This window comes from Oryctolagus cuniculus, chromosome X, assembly GCF_051225735.1.
Source record: "Oryctolagus cuniculus isolate XC-2025 breed Fujian yellow rabbit chromosome X, ASM5122573v1, whole genome shotgun sequence".
NCBI classification, from domain to species: Eukaryota; Metazoa; Chordata; class Mammalia; order Lagomorpha; family Leporidae; genus Oryctolagus; species Oryctolagus cuniculus.
The window spans coordinates 117,355,551-117,382,902 of NC_142888.1; the positions used below are offsets into that span (position 1 = coordinate 117,355,551).

The 27,352-nt window shown below is 38.3% G+C and overlaps 1 protein-coding gene and 1 long non-coding RNA gene across 2 annotated transcripts in view; one reads left to right on the forward strand and one right to left on the reverse strand.

Annotated features, from left to right (window-relative positions):
- Positions 1 to 27,176, forward strand: part of F9 (coagulation factor IX) — a 33,712-nt gene extending 6,536 nt beyond the window's left edge. The window contains exons 4-8 of the mRNA NM_001195725.2: positions 4,628 to 4,741; positions 14,204 to 14,332; positions 16,339 to 16,544; positions 25,824 to 25,938; positions 26,629 to 27,176. Of these exons, the coding sequence (NP_001182654.1) occupies positions 4,628 to 4,741; positions 14,204 to 14,332; positions 16,339 to 16,544; positions 25,824 to 25,938; positions 26,629 to 27,176 (1,112 nt within the window). The remainder of the gene's footprint in view (positions 1 to 4,627; positions 4,742 to 14,203; positions 14,333 to 16,338; positions 16,545 to 25,823; positions 25,939 to 26,628) is intronic.
- LOC149119735 (uncharacterized) lies at positions 675 to 20,422 on the reverse strand. The gene is made up of 2 exons (XR_016227719.1): positions 20,286 to 20,422; positions 675 to 883 (listed from the first exon to the last, which is right to left on the reverse strand). It is a non-coding gene; the product is annotated as an uncharacterized LOC149119735 (long non-coding RNA).
- Positions 27,177 to 27,352: the final 176 nt, after the last annotated feature.

Sequence of the window (27,352 nt, forward strand, 5' to 3'; positions counted from 1 at the left end):
CTAAATGTTCCTATTAACTGGCTATTTCCAGCTTCTGCTGGCTCACTCCCTCACCTCCTTCAGTTCTTCTTTGCCCAAATGATACCAATCTCAGTGAGGCCTACCTTGATCATCTATTAATATTTCTTTTTTTAAATCAGTATACCCACGTTCTTTTTTGTGTTTTTATTTCTTTTTTTAACTTTCATTTAATAAATATAAATTTTGAAAGTACAACTTTTAGATTATAGCTGCTTTCCCCCCCATAACCACCCTCCCACCCGCAACTATCCCATCTCCTACTCCCTCTCCCACACCATTCTTCATCAAGATTCATTTTCAATTATCTTTATATACAGAGGATCAACTTAGTATATACTAAGTAAAGATTTCAACAGTTTGCACCCACACAGACACATCTATTAATATTTCAACCTGTCCCCTAGGCCCCACTACTCCAAACTCTGAAGTATTTTGCTCTTTACAAATGCAGGTTATGTATCCCTTACCCAGAATGCTTGGGATCAGAACTGTTTGAGACTTTTTTCATATTTTGGAATATCTGCATAGACTTAATGGGATATCTCAGGGATAGGACCCACATCTGAATATAAAATTCTTTTATGTTTCATATGTACATAACCTGAAGGTAATTTATCAAAATATTTTTAAATAATTTTGTTCATTAAACAAAGTTTCACAATAGGAAGCTTTCCATTTATTGCATTATGTCAACATTCCAAAAGTCTCAGATTTTGTAGATTTTCAGATTAGAGGGCTTTCCACCATATAATATATTCTACCATTTTCTTATACTACTTGGTATTTATTTTCCCAACTCACTAGAATCCAAGCTTCATGTTGACAGGAGTATTCATTTTGTTTAATGATTTATTTTCAGCACCTAGAACAATATATGAAACAGAGGCACTCAGTCAATATTGGTTCCATAAAATGATGTAAAGAAGAAAAAGCCAAAACTTTAGTGACAACTAATTTTAAATCTTACTTAAAATCCAGAAGTAGGATTTGAGGGAGTGTAAATTTTACAGGCTGACTTACCCAAACCATCTGCATGACTGGGAACAAATTAACCTGGACAACAAATCCATGGAGTCCCATCAATTTGAGACCCAATTCTATTTCCTTATTTCCTGTTCTGTATATACTACTAGATATTCTCAGAACTCATAATTCTTCCACTTTTTTTTCTAAGTCAAGAGAAAAAAGTTTTCTCTGTTATATTGCTTTATCTACCTTTCCTTACCCATAGTGATGAGTGCTACCATGCCTATTTCTACTGGGCTACCCTCCTATACTCCAAATCTTTTTATTCTCTATTCTTCTTGAATTTAACACTTTGAATCTCATGACTTCTTTTGAAAAGAAAATCAGTATGTAATTTTCAAAAAAAAAAAAAACACAAAAGTCCTGATTATATTTAAACTTCCATGTTCCTTCCCTTTATTGTCCACTCCCTAAACTACAGCCCCAGCAGTATAGTTTTAGTTGGGCTCCTGCCTTCTAGGTCACACAAGTACATTATTTTCTATACCTTGGGTATAGATACTTGGAAAGCATCAGGACCATGATTATGTCACTACTGCTTTGTACAACAAAAAATAAAGCAACAAAAGTAATAACTGAAACAGAAATAAATTCCATGGCTCTTTTCACTTGCAGTGGAGATTCCTAACTACCACAAAAGTAGCTGTCTCTAACAAATAAGAACCCAGGTCCAGGCTCCTCATTGCTGTCCCCTTCTCTACCATCAACTTACCATTTAAGCTTAGCTGAAGAACTATCACAAAACATGCTAACTAGCATCTGTCAAGCACTTTACAGTTTATAGAATACCTAATACATATAACCCTTACACTACCCCTGTGAGCAAAGTATTATTAATTCCATTTTACATGGGAGGAAACTTGCCAAAGGTCAACCAGTTAGGGAGTTCTGAAGCCCAGAAGCGAACCTCAACTCTCTAATGCACAACTCCTTGCTTTCATTATTTACCCCCATGGTCTTCAAATCTAAAAGCAGTTATTCATTTAACAGGAATCTCTCACTTGGCAAGGTCTTGTCTCTTGTTGTCTTTGACTGCTACTGTCTATGGCTTTGCCTCAACCCAAAGTACACACAGACAAGAACCCAAAGGACTAAACACGGGATAAAATGACACTCATTTTAAAGATATGTCAGAGCAAATGAGGTCCTGTGTAGCTGGCTGGAAGCCCAGACCTTTTCAGTTAAACATCCTAAATAATTCAGATTTGTTGGTCTATAATATAAAGTACAAATGTAGCTTATTTTTTAGACTAGTCCTGAACATTGATAATAGCATACCAAAGATATTGCATTTTTTTTCATAGAATTGAAACAAATTGAAGGACCTGTGTAAAAGCACATTGGATCAAGGAACAGAGGATACAAGGTCTAATTTTTACAGCAAGCAGATTTTTCCAGCGAAAGAGATATTAGTCCCTTAGTCAATGGAATCTGGATACATGCTTCTGACAGACAAGGGAGAAACAAGCAGGAATCCACACACTAGATGTCAGGGGACTTTCCTCTAAAGTATGATTGATAATTTGATATTTCTCATTGATTTCCCTCCCCATTTTTCTCATTCTTGGATTCTTATGGTTATCCTTATATTTTACATTTTGTTTTTATATATTCTTACTAATTTAGCTCCCATTTTTCCCTCAGGGCTATTATCCTTATTTCAAAATCTGAACCATTCTCCCTGCTGATTCTATTCCTTCTTTTCTTTTGGAGCTTCCTAAGAAGTATGAATTGATGCAGAGTGCTAAGAAACTAGACTTAACGGTTCCAGTCTCAGGCAGACCCATCTGCACTTGGCTATTCCTTCCTCATTTTCATGCCACTAATGTCTTCAAATGATTTCAGCAACTCTGTAAATGTAGAAATTCGGAATAATAAAATGGAAATACAGCCTAACCATATATAAATAAAACATACTGCACAAATTATTTATTATATATTAAACATTTTTTACTTTACTTAGACTATTTGGAATCTAGCTGGTAGATACATTACCTTGAAGCAGTAAAATATACTTCTGGCACATTATCTACTGCCTTGGAATGTCACTACATGGGATACTTAAAAGTTAAATGACAATACAAAGGAGTATATGCATTTACTCCAGGCCTATGCCATCAGTTCCTTGAGACAAGGCAACATACTATCACCTAGTCCATTTTACTCTGCAAACTTACAATGAAGTAGGTCTTGTATGACATAGAGGTAACACTTGTTGAAGTGACTTTATTTGGTTTAGAATTAACTCTGTCATCATTCTATAAGGAAGGATTGAAGAGGGAGGAGATGTACAGTTTGGGACATGCTCAATCTGACTTGCCCCAAATGGCAGAGTTAGAAACGTGCCAGGGTATTCCAATTGAATCCCATCAAGGTGGCATGTACCAATGCCATCTCACTAGTCCCAGTGATCAATTTCTGTTCACAATTGATCATAATGATAGGTCTCAGAGTCAAAGGGATCACACAAACAAGACTAGTGTCTGCTAATACTAACTGATAGAATAAAAAGGGGAGAGAACGATCCATCATGGGAAGCAGGATACACAGCAGACTCATAGAATAGCAGATGTCCTAAACAGCACTCTGGCCTCAGAATCAGCCCTTAAGGCATTTGAATCTGGCTGAAGAGCCCATGAGAGTATTTTAGGCATGGAAAGCCAAGACACTGGCAAAAAAAAAGAGGACCTAAATGAAAGTTCTCTGTGAGTGAGATCCCAGTGGAAAGAATGGGCCATCAAAGAAGGAGGTACCTTTCTCTGAAGGGAGGAGAGAACTTCCACTTTGACTATGATTTTGTCTAAATAAATAAGATCGGAGTAGGCAAACTCAAAAGGCTTCCATAGCCTAGGAAACTCATGACAGGAGCCTAGGGTGATTACTGATGCCATAAACAAGAGTGTCAATTTGTTAAGTCAACAACAGGAGTCATTGTGCACTTACTCCTCATGTAGGATCTCTGTCTTTAATGTGTTGTACAATGTGAATTAATCCTATAACTAGTACTCAAACAGTATTTTTACACTTTGTGTTTCTTTGTGGGTGCAAACTGTTGAAATCTTTACTTAATATATACTAAATTGATCTTCTGTATATAAAGAGAATTGAAAATGAATCTTGATGGGAATGGAATGGTAGAGGGAGCAGGAGATGGGAGGGTTGCGGGTGGGAGGGAAGTTATGGGGGGAAAAAGCATTGTAATCTGTAAGTTGTACTTTGGAAATGTATAATTATTAAATAAAAGTTAAAAAAAGAAAATCCTTCTTGTACCAATACAGCACATTTCTACACAAGATATTCTTTCTCTTCCCTTGGATTGCATAAACCATGTACATGTCTCCCTCTGAACAATTTTCTAGAACAGTGTTAGAAAGATCCTTTGTTATGAGATCCTTTGCTTGGGTGACTTTTAGAAACTCAGGAACACAGGAGCATGATTTGCCTACAGGCAGCTGGCTTCCAAGCTAACAGTTCTAATCTGACTAAAGAGTCAGACTCGTATCTCAGTAAGTCTATGTAAGGGATGATGGGCATTCTGAGAAACTTATCTGTTAACTTAATTTCTTAACTTATCTCAAAGATGGAGATCAGTGTGAGTCCAATCCATGTTTAAATGGTGGCAGTTGCAAGGATGACATTAATGCATATGAATGTTGGTGTCAATATGGATTTGAAGGAAAGAACTGTGAATTAGGTAAGTGATTATTTTTTAATTACTTGTGGTTCAAAGTTTCCCTTTGAAGCCAGATAAAACTGGAAAATGCAATATTTATGTATCATAAGTTTCTCTTAAAAACATACTTTCAAAGCTTATAAATATTCACTTCATCTCTAGTCACAGCTTTCATCTTATCAGTTCAAGAAATCATATTCAGAGCTAAAACAATATTTGGTAACTAATATAAAGTGGTAATTATGTTCCACTTACTTTATTTATTATCCCCACCCTATGCAGATGAGAAACCTGAACCTGCAACAGCTTAAAATGAAAGGCATATAGATAGTTGAATCAAGACTCAAATTTCAATTTTATAAAGACCCATGCTTGTAACTACAATATTCAAAAGTCAGAGAAAACTGAGCCCATAAAATTGTTTGAACTAATGGCTCATTTGCTGTCAATATAGGCAGTGGAAGTCAAGTATAGAACTGAGCTATGACAGGCCAATTATCCCATATAATAGGAACTTCTTCACACATGCAAACTGCTTCACATTAAATTTATGTACAAAAATCAGAGCTCTTTCCTCAACTTGACTATATTGGCTACATCAGAGGGGCTACATAGCAACTCTAGTATCACTGTGTACCATCTCATACCCTAGAATACTTTTTCTGAGGTTTTGCTAATTAGAGCAATAAACCTAAAATCCTTTACCTACTTGCCTACTTGATTGTTACCTCTGGGTGCAATATTGCTGGTGTTTTGACTCTAAGCAACACACAAAATTATTGAGGGGTTCTCTTTCTACTCTGAAATTTCAGGAAAATAGAGATATAATCCTAGGGAAAGAATTTAACACCATAGACTACATGAATAAGGACAAAGAGTGGAAAATTAGCAGGACACTATTAAAGCATTGAAGCTATCCATCTGACAGAAGAAAAAGGCATAAAATGAAATAAATGTAGCTGCTGCACTTGTCATATTGAGAAAGAGAAAGAAAGTCACCTATAATATTGTTCAGAAATCCTTTCAGTACTGAAAAGAAATGCATTGATCTTCATTTGAGATCTAAACCACCTTAGAAGATAAAAAAAGAAAAGGAGACAGGATAAAAGCATTTTAAAAAGAAAGAAAAGAGTGTACGCTGGTAGATTAAATAATACACCTTGCTTGCACTCCTATTCCCTTATGCTTCCCAGTGTGGGGACAAACCAGTGCCTGGGTTACCTTTCCTGTGGGTGTGTTTATTAGTTCAACATCTCTGAAGTGCTACTTTCATCTGAAAGGCTATAATTTTCAATTCAAATTTACCTAGATAAATTTGATCCAGCTATTATAGAAACCTACAGAAATCCTGGGAGTGGTTACTCATTATCAGCTTAAATAATATAGCTAGTAGAATTGAGGGCATAAGTAACACAATTAGTCTCAGTTAAGACTGAAGGGTACATTATAGTAAGGTTTAATTGAATAAATGTCTTTGTCTAGCTTAAAAGGAAATTTGAAAGGAGAAAGAGAATAGCCCTGAGAAATGTATATATAAGTACAAAGTTTCTCTAACCAAGTTACTCCACTTGTGAGATGATGGTCAATAGAGCAAAAATGCTAAATCTACAACTGGTACCATCTCAATCATATCAGGGCCCCACATCTCAGTTTGATTAGGCCTCTCCAGTTGAACTGCAGTCACCACACATCTGCCCTCTGGGGTATATTGATCTCACCTGGCCAATCTGATCAAGGTTTAGACAAATCTGTTCAGTTTATTTGCTTGAGAAACAAAATGGAAATTCAAAAAGTTCTAGAAGATACTAGAAGAAAGCAACAATAAGAGCATATATGAACTCCCATTTAAGCTTGTTGCTTCAAACTGAATTAAAGACTAATCTCAAAAGTTACTAGATAGTACAATTTGTAGAGTATCTGGGAGCCAACTCTCTTGCCTTACCCTAGCTTAAAAAGGAAAGATTTCCATTAAGACTTAGTTGTTTTCTTTTTCTCTTGTTTATCAGGGTCTTCATCAAGAGAGAGCTGCAAACAAGGCATGATTTCTAGCTAGAAGAATAGCAATTAACTAGCTACTGGTCACTTTTCCTAGAATAAAGAACTCCATATGTCCCCAGTGGCATAGAAAATGGAGATCACATATAAATCCAGATCTGTAAAAATGTAATCATTCCCATTCCTTCTTAAGAGTACCAGAGGCATTTTCCCATTATAGAATAGGATTGAAAGAAAAAGTAAATCACAAGCAAGTAAACATTTGTTTTCATTTTTGTAGCATGTCACAGACATTACTACCTTAATTTGTGTATTTCTGTTGGGGGGGGGGATAAAATGTTGAGCTTAGCTATATAACAAACTACTGTGCGATAAGCTTGAGTATCTTTTGTTAAATAGATATAGGTTGGCACATCAGTGGATGTATCTGGGAAGATGAAGGCAGAGTAAAATAAAACAGAACGTGTAACTTTTTTAAGGTGGTATGAAGGGAATTAGAAGTAGTGTGTGCTAACATGGAGGAACAGTTGCTTCCAGATGATCTTCAACAGATATTCTAGGTGCTGAGACAAGACTCAGCACCAGAAATAACCCATACCAAATGCACTGCCTGGTATCTAAGTGTTTAATAATTGATCCTTAGGTCCTACTCTACTGACCTATTCCCTGAAATTCCTTGTACTGTTTCTATTTCTAGAATTTTGAGTCTTTTTTCCTGAGGGCAAAAGACTGCTGTTTAGGAAGAAATACTTCCCACCACATGCACAAAAAAAATCAGAGAGAAACAGTACCAGCACTAGGCTAAAAGGGACAATGACTAATGAGGAAAATGATATAGAGGACTGGTTTCTCAACCAAGGACATGGAATCAGAACTGGAAAAACCACACTGAGTTTACTTATTCCCTTGTAAGTGTGTTGGACAAAACCAAACTGTTACCAACCTCCTCCCTGTGTTAACTTAGCCAAGTCTCATATTTACTGAACAGTGTCTACAGGTGATATGTGATTTGGCTAAACACTTAAGTATTGCTTGGTAGTAACAGAAAGATAGGTAGTAACATGAAAATAACCAGGAATTTTATCACCATTAGTAAAGAAAAAGTTATTAGCCAGCGCCGTGGCTCAATAGGCTAACCTTCCACCTGCGGCACCGGCACACCAGGTTCTAGTCCCGGTCGGGGCGCCGGATTCTGTCCCAGTTGCCCCTCTTCCAGGCCAGCTCTCTGCTGTGGCCCGGGAGTGCAGTGGAGGATGGCCCAAGTACTTGGGCCCTGCACCCGCATGGGAGACCAGGAGAAATACCTGGCTCCTGCCATCGGATCAGCGCGGTGCACCAGCCGCAGTGTGCCAGCCGCAGTGGCCATTTGAGGGTGAACCAACGGTAAAGGAAGACCTTTCTCTCTCTCTCTCTCTCTCTCTCTCTCTCTCTCTCTTTCTGTCCACTCTGCCTGTCAAAAATAAAGAAATAAATAAAAAGAAAAAGTTTTTAAAAATATGGACCAAGTGTCATCTTCTGAGACCAGGCACTTAGTGGATTATAGGCAACAAAGTTTACAGGTCAGGCTGGCAACGGTTGATTTATCTTACCTTATCTACTGAAGTATCAATAAGGACTATGAGCTAATTATTACATTAACCTATGTTAGTATATATAGAGTTTAAAATTTTAGATTTGTCACTCAAAAAATCATGATACTCCAAAACTACATGGTCACTCTGTTATCCCGTGTTCCTCCTAGAAAAACAAAAACAGCATGTGGCACAAGCTTGTTTATTATGGTGTGCAGTCCTTGGGGAGAAGGGTAATGGACAGGAAGCTGAAACAGTGGGGAAAAGAGAACCAATAAGAAGAGTTACAAAATCACTTGCTCATAACTGTAACTAATTGCTAGATCTCTTGGGACTGTCTCCAATAATCTATATGAACTGGCCTCCAGATAGTCTACCTAAAAAGATGATTTAAAAATGTGTCCACTGAAATCTGTCTCCCATTAGTTAAAGTTTTAGCCAATGGGACATTAACTCTCCCACATTTCCCAGCTGGGCATGCTAGCACCCAGAGAGTCATATGGCATCTTGTGCCTAAGCATCAACAGGGAAGCCCGGAGGCAAGAGGTGAGAGATGCCCAGTGCAGATACAAGCCAAAACAATTCAAGGTTATACTTCTATGCAGTTCATTGAAGTCCACCTAGAGCTAATTACTATAGAGTCTAAAAAAAAAAAAAAAACACAAGTGAGGCTAAGAGGAACAAAAGTGGTGCATAGGAGATACCTAATACACTGTCATTCATTTTCACACTTTCCATGTTATAATTGTACTCACAATTGAGCATTTCTATTGAAAGGGGTACGCTGGTTGAACATGTAGTTAGAAGGGAAGGCATCTTAAATTCATTGTGTTCCTGTGCTGTCCTAGGGACAGAAATAGGCCCAACGACTGAGCCTATTTCTCTTAACTCAGTAGGTCTCAGAGAGTACACCCTGAACTATGTTACTTCCTATTATTGAGACTGCAAAGAAGAAACAAAAGGAAAGCACAGTAATTAGAAAACACAAAATAAAATGGCAGGAATAAGCCAAGTATGTCAGTGAATTTGGATTAAACTAATATATTAATAATATTTTCATTTTGGAGTTAAAATTCTAATTGTGTATGTGGACAAAAGAGATGTCTAAAATAAAATCACACAAGGAGGCTAAAATAAAGGAATGTAAAAAGAACTACCAGGTAAACAAAAAGACATGGGCAAAGCAATCTGAAAATCAGACAAAATGGAATCCAAAATGAAAAATTTTACAAGAGGGGCCAGCTTGTAGCGTAGCAGGTTAAGCTGTTGCTTGCAATGCCAGCATCCCATGCAGAGTCCTTGTTTGAGTCCTGGCTGCTCCACTTCTGATCCAAATTCCTGCTATTGAGCCTAGGAAAGCAATGGATAATAATTCAAGTACTGGGGTCTCTGCCACCCATATGGAAGACCAGGATGGGGTAAGTAGCTCTTGGCATCAGCACGCCCCAGTCCTGGCTGTTGCAGCCATTTCGGGAGTAAAGGAGTGAATTAGCTGATGGAAGATTCATTCATTCATTCATTCTCTCTGTGTGTGTGTCTCTCTCTCTCTCTCTCTCTGCCTTTCAAATAAATCTTTTTGAAAAAAAAGAAAAATTTTGTAAGATACAAAGATATGTATTTTATATTAATAACAGAGACTGCATAGTAAAGAAAATGTGGGCCACTGGAATGCTTAGCACCATCAATACATACTGTCTTTGCATTCTAGTCAACTTAAAGGATGCTGTTTTATACTCTCATGTTTGATATCCACTTTTGCTAACTCCAATTTGCTTTTTGGCCCCAGTAGACCTCCCCAAAACTGAAACTTCTAGGGATCTCCAGATTTTACTTCTGGAGGTAACTTGTTAAACTGTCTACCTCTGGAACTCAAGTAACTTCTAGTATACTAAGTATAGAGACCACACTTCAGTGCAGAGAGGCAATGTCTACATGAGATTATGTAATTGTTGTTATTTTCTTATTCATTGAAAGATATAAGTGAAACTATAACTTTCAGAAAGATGATTATACAGATAGAAAACCCAAAGCACCTGAACAATTACAGTAAACAAGTACAAAGTCAATATACAAACATCAATTACATGTCTATGTATTAACAATTAGAAAGTTATTTTTATAATAGCATAAAAATTAAAAGTGGGAGATCACACAGTCTAGCAGTTCAGACGCCAATTACAATAGCCATATCCCACACTGATACTCAGTTCTGACTCCAGCTTTTTGCCAACATGGACCTTGGGAGGCAGCATTGATGATTCAATATTTGAGTCCCTGCCACTCATGTGGGATGCCTGGATTGAGTTCCTTGCTCCTGGCTTTGGCCCAGCCTGGCTCTCAAGCCCTGGCCAAGAACTATGGACATTTGGGAAGTGAGCCAGTGAATGGGAGTGCTTTCTCTCTGCCAATCATAGAAATTTTTAAAGTGCTTGGAAATAAAAGGAAACAAGATGTGGAAGAACTCTAAAAAAATTTATGAAACATGATGGGGAAGAATTAAGGAAGACATAAATAAATGGATAGGCCATGTTCATGGAGTAATAGATACAATATAATAAAAACAACTCTCTCAATAGATTCAATGCAACATGACTCAAAAGCTCTGATAGATTATTTTTAGTGATGGGGAAGGATTGATAAGCTAATTCTTAAATGTATGTATAGTGAAATGCAAAAGGCCAAAGATAGCCAATATATTTTTGAGAAAAAAAGCAATAAAATTCGGGTATTTACACTACCAAATATCAAGACTTATTATAGACAAATATTAATTAAGAGAGTATGGTATTGGCACAAAGATAGACAATTTGAGCAATGGAACTCAATAGAGTTTAGAAACATACCTGCTCTTGTATGGAGGTTTGATTTATGATAGAAGTGCCACTGCTGTAGAGTAGGGAATGGTTGTTTTTATATATATATATATATATATATATATATATATATACTGATGTATCATATGTTCTCCCTGATTGGCGACAACTAACTGAGCACCAAAGGGGAAACTTGTTGAAGTGAAATGGACACTATGAGAAACAGTGACGTGATCAGCTCTTGTCCTGACTGCTGATGTACAATGTAATACTTTATCCATGCCGGTGCCACGGCTCACTAGGCTAATCCTCCCCCTTGCGGCGCCGGCACACCGGGTTCTAGTCCTGGTCGGGGTGCAGGATTCTGTCCCGGTTGCCCTTCTTCCAGGCCAGCTCTCTGATGTGGCCTGGGAGTACAGTGGAGGATGGCCCAAGTCCTTGGGCCCTGCACCCCATGGAAGACCAGGATAAGTACCTGGCTCCTGCCATCGGATCAGCGCCGTGCGCTGGCCGCAGCGCACCGGTCACGGCAGCCATTGGAGGGTAAACCAACGGCAAAGGAAGACCTTTCTCTCTGTTTCTCTCTCTCACTGTCCACTCTGCCTGTCAAAAAAAAAATACTTTATCTATTTTAGTATTTTTTTTTTTGTTCTAGTACCATTGGTTGAACTCTGTAATTAACACACAATTATTCTTAGGTGTTTAAATTTTAATTGAAAAGTGATCCCTGTTAGGAATTTGTAAAACATTATGCTGAGTGAAATAAGCCAGTCCCAAAGGGACAAATATCATATGTTCTCCTTGATCGGTGACAACTAACTGAGCACCAAAAAGGAAACCTGTTAAAGTGAAATGAACACTATGAGAAATGGTGACTTGATCAGCCCTTGCCCTGACTGTTGATGAACTTAATACATTATCCCTCTTAGTATTTTTTTTGTTTGTTCTACTTAATACTTTTGGTTGAATACTGTAATCAATACACAGTTATTCTTAAGTGTTGAAACTTAACTGAAAAGTGATCGCTGTTAAATATAAGAGGGGGAATAAGAGAGGGAAGAGATGTGCAATTCAGGACATGCTCAAGCTGACTTGCCCCAAACAGTAGAGTTAGAAACATACCAGGGGATTCCAATTCAATCCCATCAAGGTGGCATGTACCAATGCCATCTCACTAGTCCCAGTGATCAATTTCTGTTCACAATTGATCATAATGATAGGACTAAGAGCCAAAGGGATCACATAAACAAGAATAGTGTCTGCAAATACTAGCTGATAGAACAAAAAAGGGAGAGAACGATCCAACATGGAAAGCGGGATACACAGCAGATTCATAGAATGGCAGATGTCCTAAACAGCACTCTGGCCTCAGAATCGGCCCTTAAGGCATGCAGATCCGGCTGAAAAGCCCATGAGAGTATTTTAGGCATGGAAAGCCAAGACACTCTGGCAAAAAAAAAAAAAACAACAACAACAACACCTAAATGAAAGATCTCTGCGAGTGAGATCCCAGTGGAAAGAACAGGTCATCAAAGAAGGAAGTACCTTTCTCTGAAGGGAGGAGAGAACTTCCACTTTGACTACGACCTTGTCTAAATATGATCAGAGTCGGCGAACTCAGGGGGCTTCCATAGCCTTGGCAGCTCATGACAAGAGCCTAGGGCGATTACTGATGCCATAAACAAGAGTGTCAATTTGTTAAGTCAACAACAGGAGTCACTGTGCACTTACTCCTCATGTAGGATCTCTGTCCTTAATGTGCTGTACATTGTGATTTAATGCTATAACTAGTACTCAAACAGTATTTTTCACTTTGTGTTTCTATGTGGGTGCAAACTGTTGAAATCTTTACTTAATATATACTAAACTGATCTTCTGCATATAAAGAGAATTGAAAATGAATCTTGATGTGAATGGAAGGGGAGAGGGAGCAGGAAAGGGGAGGGTTGCGGGTGGGAGGGAAGTTATGGGCAGGGGGAAGCCATTGTAATCCATAAGCTGTACTTTGGAAATTTATATTCATTAAACAAAAGTTTAAAAAAATATAGTGATATATCAATAAGATATTCATATGGAGAAAACTGAATCTGGCCCCCTACTTCACACTATAAACCATAAATCAATCCCAAGTGGACTAAAGATTTAAATATATAAAACAATAAAGCCTTATATTTTTACCTTGAGGGAAGTAAAATTCTCTTAAACAATACAAAAGGCAATTGCCACAAAAAGATTAATAAACTGGACTATATTTAAACCAAGAACTTTTCTTCAGTAAAAGACACTATTTAAAGAGAAAAGGCAAGTCACAAAATATACGAAGTTATTTGCAATACATATATATAATAACTGAAACTCTCATACACTAATGGTGGGAATTTTAATTTATAAAATCATTTTAGAAAATTGCTTGGCAGTATCTACTAGGCCTGAACATAAGTTGAATAATTTTGCTTGTAAGTCCAGTAAAACTGCATGCTTACGTTGCCAAAAATAATGTACAAGAATGTTCATTACAGTATACATAAGCTCCAAAAAAAATGGAAATGTCCCAAATAGATTGATGTTTTAATATTAAGACAATGGAATACTACACAGCAATGTAAATGAACTACTGTTATACAAAAACATGGATGAATCTTAAAGACAAAAAGAGAAATGAAAGACAGAGGAGTATCTATTGTGAGTTCATGAATGGCAAAACAGTTCACTGTGTCAGAAGTCCAGTTAATGGTAACCTTTGAAAAGGAAGAAGGGAAGAGTGATTGGGAGGGGGCATTAGGAGAGCTTCTGGGATGTTAATAATGTTTCATATAATTCTTTTTAATTTCTAGATGGGTACATTTACTTTATGGGAACTTTAGTATGTACTTTTCTGAATGTGTATTATACTTCAATAAGGTTGTTTAATTGCAGGTCATGATTCAGTGAAAGTAAAGTGAAAGGATTTTACATTTCTTTTCACTCTTAGCTCAAGGCTTCCAAGTTTTTCACCACAAATGCCCCCAGGGTACACTTGACCTATTCATGAATAAGTAGTTTCATGTACATGTTTGAAATGAATGCTACATGATGTTATTACTCTTTGTGTTACTTTCTTTTAGATTCAACTTGCAGCATTAAGAATGGCAGATGTGAGCAGTTTTGTAGAAAGAATCGTAATAACAAGATTATCTGCTCCTGTACTGAGGGATACCGACTTGCGGAAAACCAGAAGTCTTGTGAACCAGCAGGTCAAAATCAAAATAAGTATTTTAAAGAAAATCTATATTTGGACCTTCGACAATTTAAGTATCCTACATAATTTTAATCTCTACTTGTGTCTACTTACACTTGATATCAATGAAAAGATCAGTAGCCTGAATTATACAAATGAGTTTCCAAATTGCATTGTTTTAAATTTAAATCCTGTAATTATCTCCAGTGTAGACTCTTATTTTCATCCATTTTTTTCTTTCATGTCACAAAGCAATTGGTTTGATTTTTGTACAAGTATTTAAAATTCACTAAGTCAAACTAATGTAAAAATGCACTACTACACCATCAAAGATACACACATAGTGATAGATTTCTAGTACAAGGATGGTGAATTTTAAGCATGGTTCTAACAGGGCCAAGCTAGTTTACTTTTAGGAAGTTTTTTCCTACGCCTAGGTCTCAAGCTAAGTTTACACACTTAGTCTCAGTGGTTCTAGCAACTAACTTCTTCAAGTTTTCTAGATTGATCAACACAATCCATACAGCAGGGAAAAAAGTAATGTTTTCCAGTCATGTCAACCATGCTACCATGTTGACAGCAGATTTATATATTCGGTACCCCACACTCATACTATTCTTTTCTGAAGACAAAAGCAATAGAAACTGATTTTTTAAAAAGTGGACTCTGCAGGATCAATTATATTTGATAAATGAACTTTTTGAAGCTAACTAGATATAAATTTTTGCATTAGCAAAGCCTGATATCTTACTAAATTGGCACATTAAATCATGCACCATTCCTCTGAAACTGGGTTCAATGCATATCTTGACAGTGCACCAGGCAGAAGATATTAAAGAAAGGACCAGAAGCCCGGTGCATACATGCTGCAACTAAAATGAAGAGTCTCCAATGTTTCAGAACCTGCTTTCCTCTCCTTCTGATTTGTTTTCACATGCCTTAAAACTAGCCTCTCTTAGAAGGAGTGTGTGTGTCTTTAACATGAAAGTCCAACTTCTAGTCCAGACAGATAGTATAGACACTAAACCCTTACAAGCCCTTCTATGTTGTAAGAGAGAAAAAGAATTGAAAACCATCTCCTACTATTAAGTGTAATATTTGAATACAGCCTTAGCTTTAACAGAATAAGTAGGCCAAACATAAAATAAGCTTTTCTGTCTTTTCAATAACGGTCCCTTTTCTCTAGCCCATTGTTGATCATGTACATTTATACATAAGTATTTTGAACTAATTTCCTGTTTTCCCAACCACATGCTGTCTTCATGATACTTTGCCGCAGCTGGTTGCTATAGAAATGCCTGTTATAAGGAACATGGCTAGAAGGAAAGTCAGAAATGAAAATGAAATGTTAGGTGACTTTGTTTGACTACAAATTTCCATTCTGGTTGTCCCCAGCATATCAGTACACGATTTATTTTTTTTAGAAAATAAATTAACCCAGTGGAAAAGGGTGGCCAGACACCAAGTATATGTGGCTATGATAATCTTTAGTAATCTATTTGGTTAATATTTGACAGCCAGGTAATTGAATTATAATGATATCTTTCAAACAAATTCCTAAAATCCACCTTGGGATCTAGAAAGCATTCTAATCTACAAAAGAAATCCTATTAATGATAAAGAGCAGAATTCCCAATTACATAATTGCAAAGTTAGATTTCCATTCAGGGATGGCACTTAAGAGTAAGACGTTTTAGTAAAGAAACTAAACAGAAAGTCAGTATACTCTATAAAAGTCTTACCCAATTTAATTCTGGAACACCTACTCTATTTCCATAAAGATGATGGATCCCTGAGCCAAATGTTCTTTTTAGGAAGGGTTTGAAAACTTTCCACAAAAAAAATGCAAGCAACCTTCTAATTTGAGACAATATTTATTTATTAGATTTTAAAAATATATCTATGGGTCTGCTTCTGCTTCTCAGAAGTGATAAGGATGGGTCTCATTCTCAATTTTTGTAACTCATCTTCTACTTGCCAATGAGAAATCTCAGAATACTAACTATTTTTCTACTTTTCCAGTGCCATTTCCATGTGGAAGAGTTTCTGTTTCACATGCTTCTAAGAAAATCACCCGTGCTACGACAATTTTTTCCAATACGGAGTATGAAAATTTTACTGAAGCTGAAACCATTCGGGGTAATGTCACTCAAGATGCCCAATCATCTGATGACTTCACTCGGATTGTTGGTGGAGAAAATGCAAAACCGGGTCAATTTCCGTGGCAGGTACTCTCTGCTGATGGTATCTCAAAACTGGAGCTCAGCTGGCAAGGGACAGGCCTGGTGGGCGACTGAGGCTAGGACACTAGACAACCCTATGAGGTGAGAAAAGTATTTAGGAAAAGTTCAGCACTAAACAATATGAGAACACCTCCACAAGTGTGCAGCTGGTGAAAGAGAAATTCAGGTACAGATCTTATATGAAATTAAGAAGAACTGGGCATAAAGAAAATAACATAGGATTGCAGACAAGCAGCTGGTCAGCAATTGGGAGAGTTGGAAGTGAGGTCACAAGAGCTAGGGTTCTGGGTACTACTTCAGCTTCAGTCCCTGGAAAAACTGGTAAAAGTTAGAAAGTCTATAGCTCCAGAGATGCTGAAGTATTTTGAAAGGACATAAAGACTTGAGTAGGCAGAAGTAAGGCAAGAACTAGGTGCACAGAACCAGGATATGGGATAGGGGCTTGTTCTACAGCTAAGGTTTTATTTTTCTTTTTAACTTTTAATAGCACATATTTGTAAGATATGATGTGATAATTCAACACTTGTGTCTGTGGTTCTTTTTAATTTTTATTAATACAAAGAGAACAGATTTCATGTATTTCATAGGTACTGTTCCAAGAAGACAACCATAATTCCCTCCTCTCTTCTCTCTCTTCTTCAATACTCTCCCCTTTCAATTCTTTCTTCAATTTTTGTAAAGGCATGCCTTCAATCCACTCCATAATCACAGGCTTAATACATCACCAACCATAATATTCAACAAGCAAAAAGCAGGAAGACCATAGTTCCACAGCAGTATAAACAAGGGCTAAAAACAACAGTCATATCCAAAAAGTCCATTTCAATGTGGCAGCATCAGCATCACCTGGAAGTTGTCAGGAATGCAAATATTCATGCTTTACTCCAGATCTACTGAATCAGAATCTCTGGGAGTGAAACCTAGCACTCTGCAGGCAAACAAGCTCTCCAAGAGGTTCTGATGTATGCTCCAGTTTGAAAACCCCTGGTCCAAAGAAACAAACCTGTTAAAAAAAAGTCAGGGTCCAAAACAAAACAAAAAATATACTCATGGATTCATGGTACCTAGTCCTCCAAGTGTAGTCTGCAGACATCCACAGGTACAGAATTATCTATGCACATTTTTGATGTTACAAGCAAGAGCACACTTCTAGCAAAACCTGGGTTATAATTGAGCCCACAGTTAATGCCTAAGTGATTCTATCTGTGAAACTAGGACCCCTCTTCCAATAAGAAGCCAGGCAGGTCTTTATATTATGCTGTACTGTCCAATAAGGTAGCCACTAGCCATGTATAACCACTGAAATTTAGCTTAACTATAATTAAGTATAATGAAAAATTCAATTCCTCAATCACATCTGCCACAGTTCACAGCATAATGGCCACACGTGCTACTGGATACTGTATTGGACAGGGCAGAGCACTTCCATCAATTCAGAAATTTCTATTAGTGCTCATAATATTGCCGGGCAACTTAATTTGGTAGTCATTTCAAGGATGCTTCACTCCAAAGTATTCTCTCTACTGGGGTTTGAATTTTCATCATAAGAGACTCAACTTTACAGACTCTGCAATCATCAAATGGGTAACAAGATCAGGTGAATGTCCTGAGGTCACAGTGGAATTTTCTGAGATCAGTTATGTATCTATCCAGGTTCCTTCATAATTCCTGTCATTTTCCATTATGATGGATATAAGATATGGAACATATATCTGGGGATGGAGGGGCCATGAAGGACTCAAATAGACATTGTAGAGAATGGTATAGAAGAGTAGCCAAACATCACAACCAAAGTTTTGTATTTTCCTTTCCTTTACTTTTGCCTTCTTTAAAAAGCAATGTTGGTTGGCTCTTACAGCCAACACAATACACTGTATGTCACTTTACATCCCTTCAATCCCTACTTGAGCATATCCCACCAGCACTTCTTCCTTCATCCACCATTAACTATTTCTTTCACTTATCTATATTTACTCATCAACAACCCTTTGTAAGACTGACATTTTCCATCAATGTTTCCTTGAGTAATTTTTCTTGGGTACAGCTACCCTAATTATGCTTTCAATTCTCTTTAACAATCACATATCTCATTATATTTAATCTTGTTATTTGTGTTCTGTATTTTCACTTATAAGCTGGTTACAACAAAAGATCCTACTTTATGACAATTACCTTTCTTTGGTTTGTGGAACACAAAGCAGTGCTTAGAGCAAAAGATCCAGGAGCTCAGGGATGTATTAATAGCTAAGAAGATGACTTCCTCTAAAAAAGAAATCCTTTTTTTTTAACTCAAGGATACATGAATTGTGGGCTTAGCACTGTCCCCTTGTTATCCCAGAAATGAAATGGCAAATACACTTAAATGAGGGATAAGAAAAGGTAGGAGAGGGGTCTCAATTTATGTACATGATCTCTTTGCCTCCCACCCTCTTTAAACCAAATATTTGGCAGTGCTTTAACAATGCATGTCATTCCTAAAAGAAAGTTAGTAACCCTAGCAGACAGAGAAAACTTAGGTGATTGCAGATGCTCAATAAGACACAAATGATACACATCATTTCCAGTCTATCTGTGTCACTCTCACTGCACACTTGCAGTTATCGTACTTGTGTTCTTTTTCCTGGCAAGCTTAGCTAAGATCATTTGGAATGTGCACAATCTCTCATACATGTGAGTGCATGTAAGCACACACACATTCACTCCCTATTCATCCATATGAACTACGATTACTGACTCTAGAGGTCCAAAGCACAAAGTTTTATTTTCCAAAGTTGAGGAGCTGAGCTATTTTCTAGCATACTGAAGACAAACTCTGTCATACTACTTTGCATTGTTTTCTTTCTCACCAGAGAACTGTCTTCACTCCCTCCTCCACTCAGGTTCTCAGAATAGGTTACTAGCTTTTAAAATGAGATGAATTGAGTATACAAAAGTAACTTTTAGACAAAAACGAAACAGGAAATGAAAGAGACCAGACTCTCTTCTCATTTGTGGATGAATCATTTCCACCACCTCTAGGTTGATCTGTAGGGCAGAAACACTAAATTTGATTGCAATCAAGACTAGGACAAACCTGCTGTGGCCAAGGAATCAAGAGAAACCAAGCAATCGCTGGGGTTTCTGTGGCTAATGTCACATAGTGGCTCTGAAGTATAAAAACACTGTTCAGCAATGCCTGCTAGAAAGTTGTGTCTCAAAATGCTGATGTTTCATAAAAGCTTCTCTATCCAGAATTCTATTCTCTTTCAGATTGGTAGGAATGAGGGCTAAAGCCAACACTTGAGTGAAAAAAAAATCCCACAAAGAACAGAAAGTTCACTTTCATTTGGAGTAAAAAACAGTTTGCATGAACTAAACATTTCTATTCTTAAAGAACAGGTTTATGTGAGGTGACTTCCAAGAGCCACAGGGTTTGAAAGGGGTAGGCGACTCTTTCTTCGTGAACTGAGGGCTGAAAGGTGCAGGAAGGCTGTTTCAGGCCCTGGTTAAGAAGCCTTTCCAATCACTGGGCTGGCTATTAAGCTGGGCGGTTTGGAGAGGAAACGCTGCTTGAAAAAAATGTTTGGTGAATTGTTAACTGGGCAGAGCTGTTAACAGTAGTGGCTGGATAGCTCCATCCAGGAAGCGTGTTGAGGGTGTCCGGTGGGATCCAGCCCAGTGTTTGAGACCATGGGGAACGACGTTCACCTTCCACGTTGTCGGCCCACGGTCGCGGTATTTTCTTACCTTATTCTAGGGTTTCCACTTCAGCTTGCCGGGCTGGAGGAAAGGGCAAAGGGCGTAACTCGCCTCACTCTGGCCCTGACCCCAACAAGACCAAAGTCTCATGGGAGCCTGCCTCGCCTTTCATGTCTCAGCCTTAGAAAACCTGAGACCGGAGCTGTAGGCGGGGAGGGGCGGGACAGGCGGGGCCTGAGGCCAATCACAGGAGATACTTCCTACACTTTCCTCCGGATTCCCAGCGTGGGCTCAAACCTCAAACCGCTTTGAGAACTCGGGGAAAGAAGCAAGGAAGGGGAGAGCACCAGGCGGGCGTGGCCTAGGGAGTTAGTGCCCTCCAGGGGAGCAGAACGGAGTTGTTTTGTTTTGTTTTGTTTTTGTCTTGTTCTGTTTTAGAGCTTGTTTGTCAGAAACTAAAACAAGATTTGAATTTCAGACGGCTACGTAGGGAAGACTTGAAAACTTTTGAAAAAAGCTAAAAATGGGAATTGGCAACACCTGTATTACTAGGTAGCTTTTATCAACAGCTCAAAGGGTGAAATCTGAGGGAACACCACAATACATTGACTTTCTAAATGTTTAATTTGGTTTTTGTTCCATAACTGTGACCCTGGCTTTCGAGAATCGCGAGCATCTGCAACCTGGCCCCATGACTTCTCACCTTTTGTGCTTCAGGTTAAAATCTGTCTGGCCCCCTATAGGAAGAATTTGGTCATCCTATTTTCTCTCTAATCATGGACCTCAGTTCTATATGAGGTTTATTTATGCAACATTTAATAATTTTAAGATCATTCTGCTACATTGATAAAAGAAAATACAAGGGAACCCAAACAGTGAAGCTTTCCTTATCCTTATATTTGTTTCATTTGCATTTGCCAATATTTAACCGATTTAACCTACAGAAAAAAAGGCCAGAGAGGCAGTCTGCCAATTACTTATTTAATTCTTGGTCAAAATAATCTTTAAAAGATATGAACTTTTTCCCTAGTAATAGCTTCTGTCAGCTTTGGCGGGAAACTATCCTGAAATGTACCTGAGCTCTTGACCTGTACTGCTTACTACACAGATCAAATCTTTTCTGTTCAATTAAGATACAACTCAGTGGCAGACAGCATGCCAAATTACCATATGGACAAAAGTAAAATGGAATTGAAAAATAAGTGGTTTCCTTTGCTGAAAAGAATAATTTAACGCTCATAGTTTTCTCATAGCACAGTTTTCCATGAACTTTCTGAATACACTTCCTATGTATGGATTTCAAAAATTTTGCCCAAAACAAATTTATCTTTCAGTTACATTTTCAAAGAACTTTTTAAATTCCCCCTGTATAAACCAAAACTTTATTTTTTATAAGACTGGAAATGTTACATGAAGGTCTTAAGTCTACAGAAATACCATAAACTTGCCAAGGTAACCCTGTATTATTCCTAGCTGAGATGATAAAATTCCAATTAAGAGCAATAAGAACATGACATATACAATCTCACTTGGCTCCACAAACCTAATTTGGCCAGAACATTTGGATTATTATCCTCTAAAATTGTTTGTTCATTATATATTTCAATGACTAGCTAACCACTGAAAACTCAATGAATGCCCCCTCTGTGCCCAGAAAAATAACCTAAGACTAAGGGTTGCATAAACAACAGCTAAGAGCATAATAAGTTGAACATCATGTAGGAATGGTTTTTGCTTTGTATATGAGAATGTAAACATGCAAAGATAGAAAACTGGTTATTGCAAAGCTGCAGTGCATAAATAGAGAGAGTAAGGGTTTTATTGAAATCACAGGGAAAGGCCAGGTTGGGTTTTAAAGGTTGGGAAAAGAACAACCTGTCAACAGCTATTGCTATGTGTTGGCATTGTCAGTGAAGAACATAAATACAGATATGTGAATGTGTATTTTGTGGATGCATGTAGATATGTTTGGTGTGTATCTGTGTATGTTTGCAAGAGGGAAAACATGTTCCTGTTAGGCTGTGACAAACATGAAAGGATTTGGTGGTTTAAAACTCAGCTGCCTTGCTCAGAACATTTGCTTTTCCATTTTCCCCATCATTCTTTGAAGTCATATCTTGCAAGAACTTGTCTTTGGCCAAGCAGATAGCTCATCCCCTAAATAGCGAATATTCAAGTAACTGTAATCCAGGGTTAGCCAAGCAAATACTCCAAAAGCAACTCATTTGTAATATCTTTAAATACAAATATATTTTAGGCCTTTTTTGGCAAGATGTTTACTAAAATTTCTAATACCAATCAGGGATTGGCAATAAGCCTCTTCAGGCCTAAAAAAATACAACCGTATTTCTCTGCCATTCACCAGAAAGCAGTAGAAGCTCCAAGCAACAATTCTTTGGCAGGAGTCAGACAAGCCTCATCATAGTCTCTGCGCTTAGAGGCCAACGGTACCATTGCTTTGTCCTAACTAGCCCACTAATCTGGGAAATGTCCAGTTACCACCCCCAACCAAAAAAAAAAAAAAAAACAGTAGGCATAGGAGAAGCAGCATTCTGCCATTGCATCTGAATTATTAATACTAGTTACTTAAACAGATGTGTGCTGTTGGAACCATCAGGACTTGTGTAGAACTATGTTGCCCAAATTATCTTGGTTATGAAAGTCACTTGGGCTCAGGGTCAGTCATGTGGTCTTGTGACCCATGCACTTGCACAGGACTCTGCACTGAAAAGTGTCCTGCACTAATGTCTTGCATGTGTGTTCTGGACCTGAAGTACAATGAGAAACCTGAGCCTGGCCTGGGGACTTGGAAGCTTTGATATCTGCAGAGCCACAATTCATCACCTCCCTGGGTGCTTTCTCAACCTCTTTCTCCCCTACTATCTAGTGCCTTAACCAGCCCGGTGTCTTCCTCCCTACATCTGCCTACTAACTACAGCCATCCCAAACCCCTAGTGCATAGGCACATGCTGCTTCCTGATTCACACCCAACTACCATTGCCACACTCCTCTCCAAGCAGGGGCCTGGGCACAAGTGCAGTGAGGGTTAAAGTAAGATGCACAAGTGCTGTGCTGTCTCAGAAGGGGGTATGGCCACAGGCATGTCAAACCAGCAATGTGGCACAGCACATTTAGAGAGTGAATGGTGGGGGACGAGGCTCTTGCCCACCTGCATTCTAGGAAATGAGCTCATCCTTTGGGGACCAGGTCTGCCTTGATTGCTGCAGTAGGCCATGACAAGGGATGATTGAGTCAGCCTCCACTGTTGGGACCCAGCATCCTGTGGTTGGCAGACAGGGAGTCCACAGAGTGTACTGAATATAGGGTGTAACTTTTGGGCACCTCTGAAGGTCTGCACTCTCCCAACAAACTCTCCATCCTCTAAGGAACACGGCATTAAGTACCAAATATTTAAAAGTGATAAGTTGTAAGAGGAGACCATGGAATAAGTGGATAAGTTCTGAATTTTGGTATCATAGGTGACACTATTTTCCTGGCATTTGAACAAAGATTCCTGCATTTTCATTTTTCACTGAGTCCCTAAAAGTGTTTAACAGCCCTGTCTAGGGCATTTTTATAAGATTTATTTAGTTATCTAAAAGGTAGAATTATGGGGTGGGGAGAGAGAGAGAGTGATTTGGTTCACTCTCCAAATGGTCACAACATCCTGGACTGGGCCAGGCCAAAACTAGGAGCCTGAAACTCCACCAAGGTCTCCCTCATTGGTCCAAGGCCCACAGGACTTGAGCCATCTTCTGCTGCTTTCTCAGTTGCATTAGTGGGGAGCTGGATCAGAAATGCAGCATCCAGGACTCTGCTCATATGGCAGCTTAAAGCACTACACCACAGCACTGGCCCCTGAAGTGAGCACTTTTAAAACATAAAGAATGCCTAGCCTTGGAAATTCTGATTCATTATGTATCAAACTTAATTATGTATCAGAATATTCTGGACAGCTTCATTTTCTCCAGTTGTACCCACCAGATGTTTTGATTAATTAAATCTGAATAAGCCCCAAAGTCTGCATTCTATAAACAGCCTGAATGATTCTACTGCAATTGGCCCATAGACAACACTTGAAGAAATACTGGGTACTTAAGAGCACAAATGTAAGAGTCAGACAGACTTGGATTTGCTTCCTAGTTTCACCACTATCTAACATTAGGAGAGTTCATGTGAATTTCTATAGGAAAGGGTATATTAATATCACTTTATAAAAATAACATGTTAAGTATTAAATATATAAAGCACAAAGATTATAAGTATCCAATAAATGTTTAAAACTAGGAAGATTTTCAAGTCTAGGTGGTTATTATAGTATGTGGGTGTGTTTATTATATTATGTAGGGATGTTTCTATGTTTTAAAAAACTTTTCTAAATAAAAAGTAACAGCCAGACAAACAGCGAGGGCCAGAGTATAGAGAAGGAAGTCAGAGTACTCAGCCCAATAGGTCTCCAGTCTCCAAATAAGAAGCTAATGCTTTGGTGTCTAGGACAAAATAGATGTTCAGTAAGATGAATTCTGGACAAAAGGAACCTACAAAAAGACATGCCCCAGGAATTATCTGGGACACAGCCCTACTCCCTCTCTGTTTATGAACAGGTTTCTGCCTAGGACTACATGTGTTTTAGGAAAGGGGCATGAGTTCACACAGAGCCAGTCTGCGCCGGAACAGTGTTTACCAAATGTTGAGTGCGCCCTCTAGTGTTCACACATCTCAGAGTTCTTCATGAAAAGAGATCAAGGCCCCTGCTTACGTTGGAATTGAAATTCTCAAAAACTGATCTAGATATTGAGATAGTCATTGTCTTCTGTAATTATACAATGAGAAGAGGAAACAATGGATTGGCCGCTTATGTAATCATCCCTAGGCTGAACGCAGCACCCAAACACCTTTGTACACTTTGCCCCCACATCAAGTATAGCTAAGTAGACCTTTTTAGATTAAGGCAGGTTATGTATCCAACCAGGGAGGAGTGGAATATGACTAAGGGGAAAAGGGGAAGAGCTCATGAGTCCTACTTGTTCCTCACTGTCTGGCTGGTTATAAACACGCCTTTACGGAGGCCTCAGGTCACATTTCATCAAATTCCAGTTTGGAAAGGGCTTGAAAAGACTCCCAGAAAAATCAATAGTTTTACTCTTTCTCTATGGACCTACAGCAAAGAGCTCTCTTCTTACAGGGACAAGAGACTCAATAATAACCATTCTTCTCGAGGAGTCAAGTCAGTGTGTTTCCTAATGTACTTGCCATATTCCCACGAAGCAATTTGTGCCATCAGAAAATCTGACTCTAAGAGCCACACATCACCAAAAGAAGTCATTCCTCAGATTCGCCTCCACAAAGGCTCTCCTTTGTGGTTATCATTGTCTGTTCTCCCCAAGACAGTCACAGAAAAAATGCTTTTGGAGTGTGCCTCAGAAGTGCTAATTCACCTGCAAAGCTGATACTTTCCAGAGAAACTCCACTTCTGCCAGAACCTGTACACCAACTTGTTGCCCCCTCCTTTATAGAGCACACATATTTATTTTGCTCTGTATCAAATATATTATGTAGTAAGATTTCCTAATTTTGTTCCCACAGGTCCTTCTGAATGGCAAAGTTGAGGCGTTCTGTGGAGGTTCTATCATTAATGAAAAATGGGTCGTAACTGCAGCCCACTGTATCAAACCGGATGATAATATTACAGTTGTTGCAGGTAAAGAAACAAAAAGGGTAATCACCTGAAGCATCACCAGATCCTCCACATAATTGATGCATCATATTTTACTAAGATTTAGTAAGATCATTGCTCAATAAGTTGGGCAATGATAGAGGGGCCAGGATTTCAAAACTTAACTTGCTCCTTCCTCCAAGCTCCCATTGTTCTTTTAGAGTACTCATATTAACACTCATCTCAGTAGGGTACAATTATTTGGTTCACTCCCCAAATGCCCATAACAGCCAGGGCTGGGCCAGGCAAAAAGCAGAAGCTATTTCCCCAACCAGGCTGAGCCTTCTCAAAAGCCAGTGTCATGTCACTCATCTTTGTATCTCTGATGCCTGGAATGACCTATGTAAGTCCTCATCCAAAATTTGAGTTAGTGACTGAACCAATACTTAAAATTGGGAAAGTCTAGGATATATCATGACAAGTGGAATCGTTATCCCCATTGTAAGACCTTGTAACGGTATGCTTGAAGGGAACTGTCTTCATGATGGCCCTACGTTGTTCTTTGGTGTGAAAAATACTCACTGACTCTCATTACATTTAACCAAATCAACATAATGTAATATTGAGACCTTCAACATTTGAAAGCTGTTAGGTTGGGGATGCCAAGTGGACACTTGGAAAATCTGTTTCATTATGTGAAAGACTGTTATTGAAAATGAAATTTATCTTTTATAGGTGAATATAACATTCAGGAGACTGAGAATACAGAGCAAAAGCGAAATGTGATTCGAATTATTCCTTACCACAAATACAATGCAACTATCAATAAGTACAACCATGACATTGCCCTTCTGGAACTGGATAAACCCTTAACGCTAAACAGCTATGTAACACCTATTTGCATTGCCAACAGAGAATACACAAACATCTTCCTCAACTTTGGATCTGGCTATGTGAGTGGCTGGGGCAGAGTCTTCAACAGAGGGAGACAAGCTTCAATTCTTCAGTACCTTAGAGTTCCATTTGTGGACCGAGCCACATGCCTTCGGTCCACAAAATTCACCATCTATAATAACATGTTCTGTGCTGGTTTTGATGTGGGAGGTAAAGATTCATGTGAAGGAGACAGTGGAGGGCCCCATGTGACAGAAGTGGAAGGAACCAGTTTCTTAACTGGAATTATTAGCTGGGGTGAAGAATGTGCAATTAAAGGGAAATATGGAGTATATACCAGGGTATCCTGGTATGTCAACTGGATTAAGGAAAAAACAAAGCTCACTTAAAGAAAAATGTATTTCCAAGATTGATTCATTAGAATTGAAAATGGACAGGGCCTCTTAATAACTAATAACTTTCCCATCCCATCTCTTGTTATATACATTCCACAGATACTGCATTTTTCTCTTTATTGGGGAGAATTTTGTCTGGGATTCAGATTTTACAAGAGTAAGTGAATTAG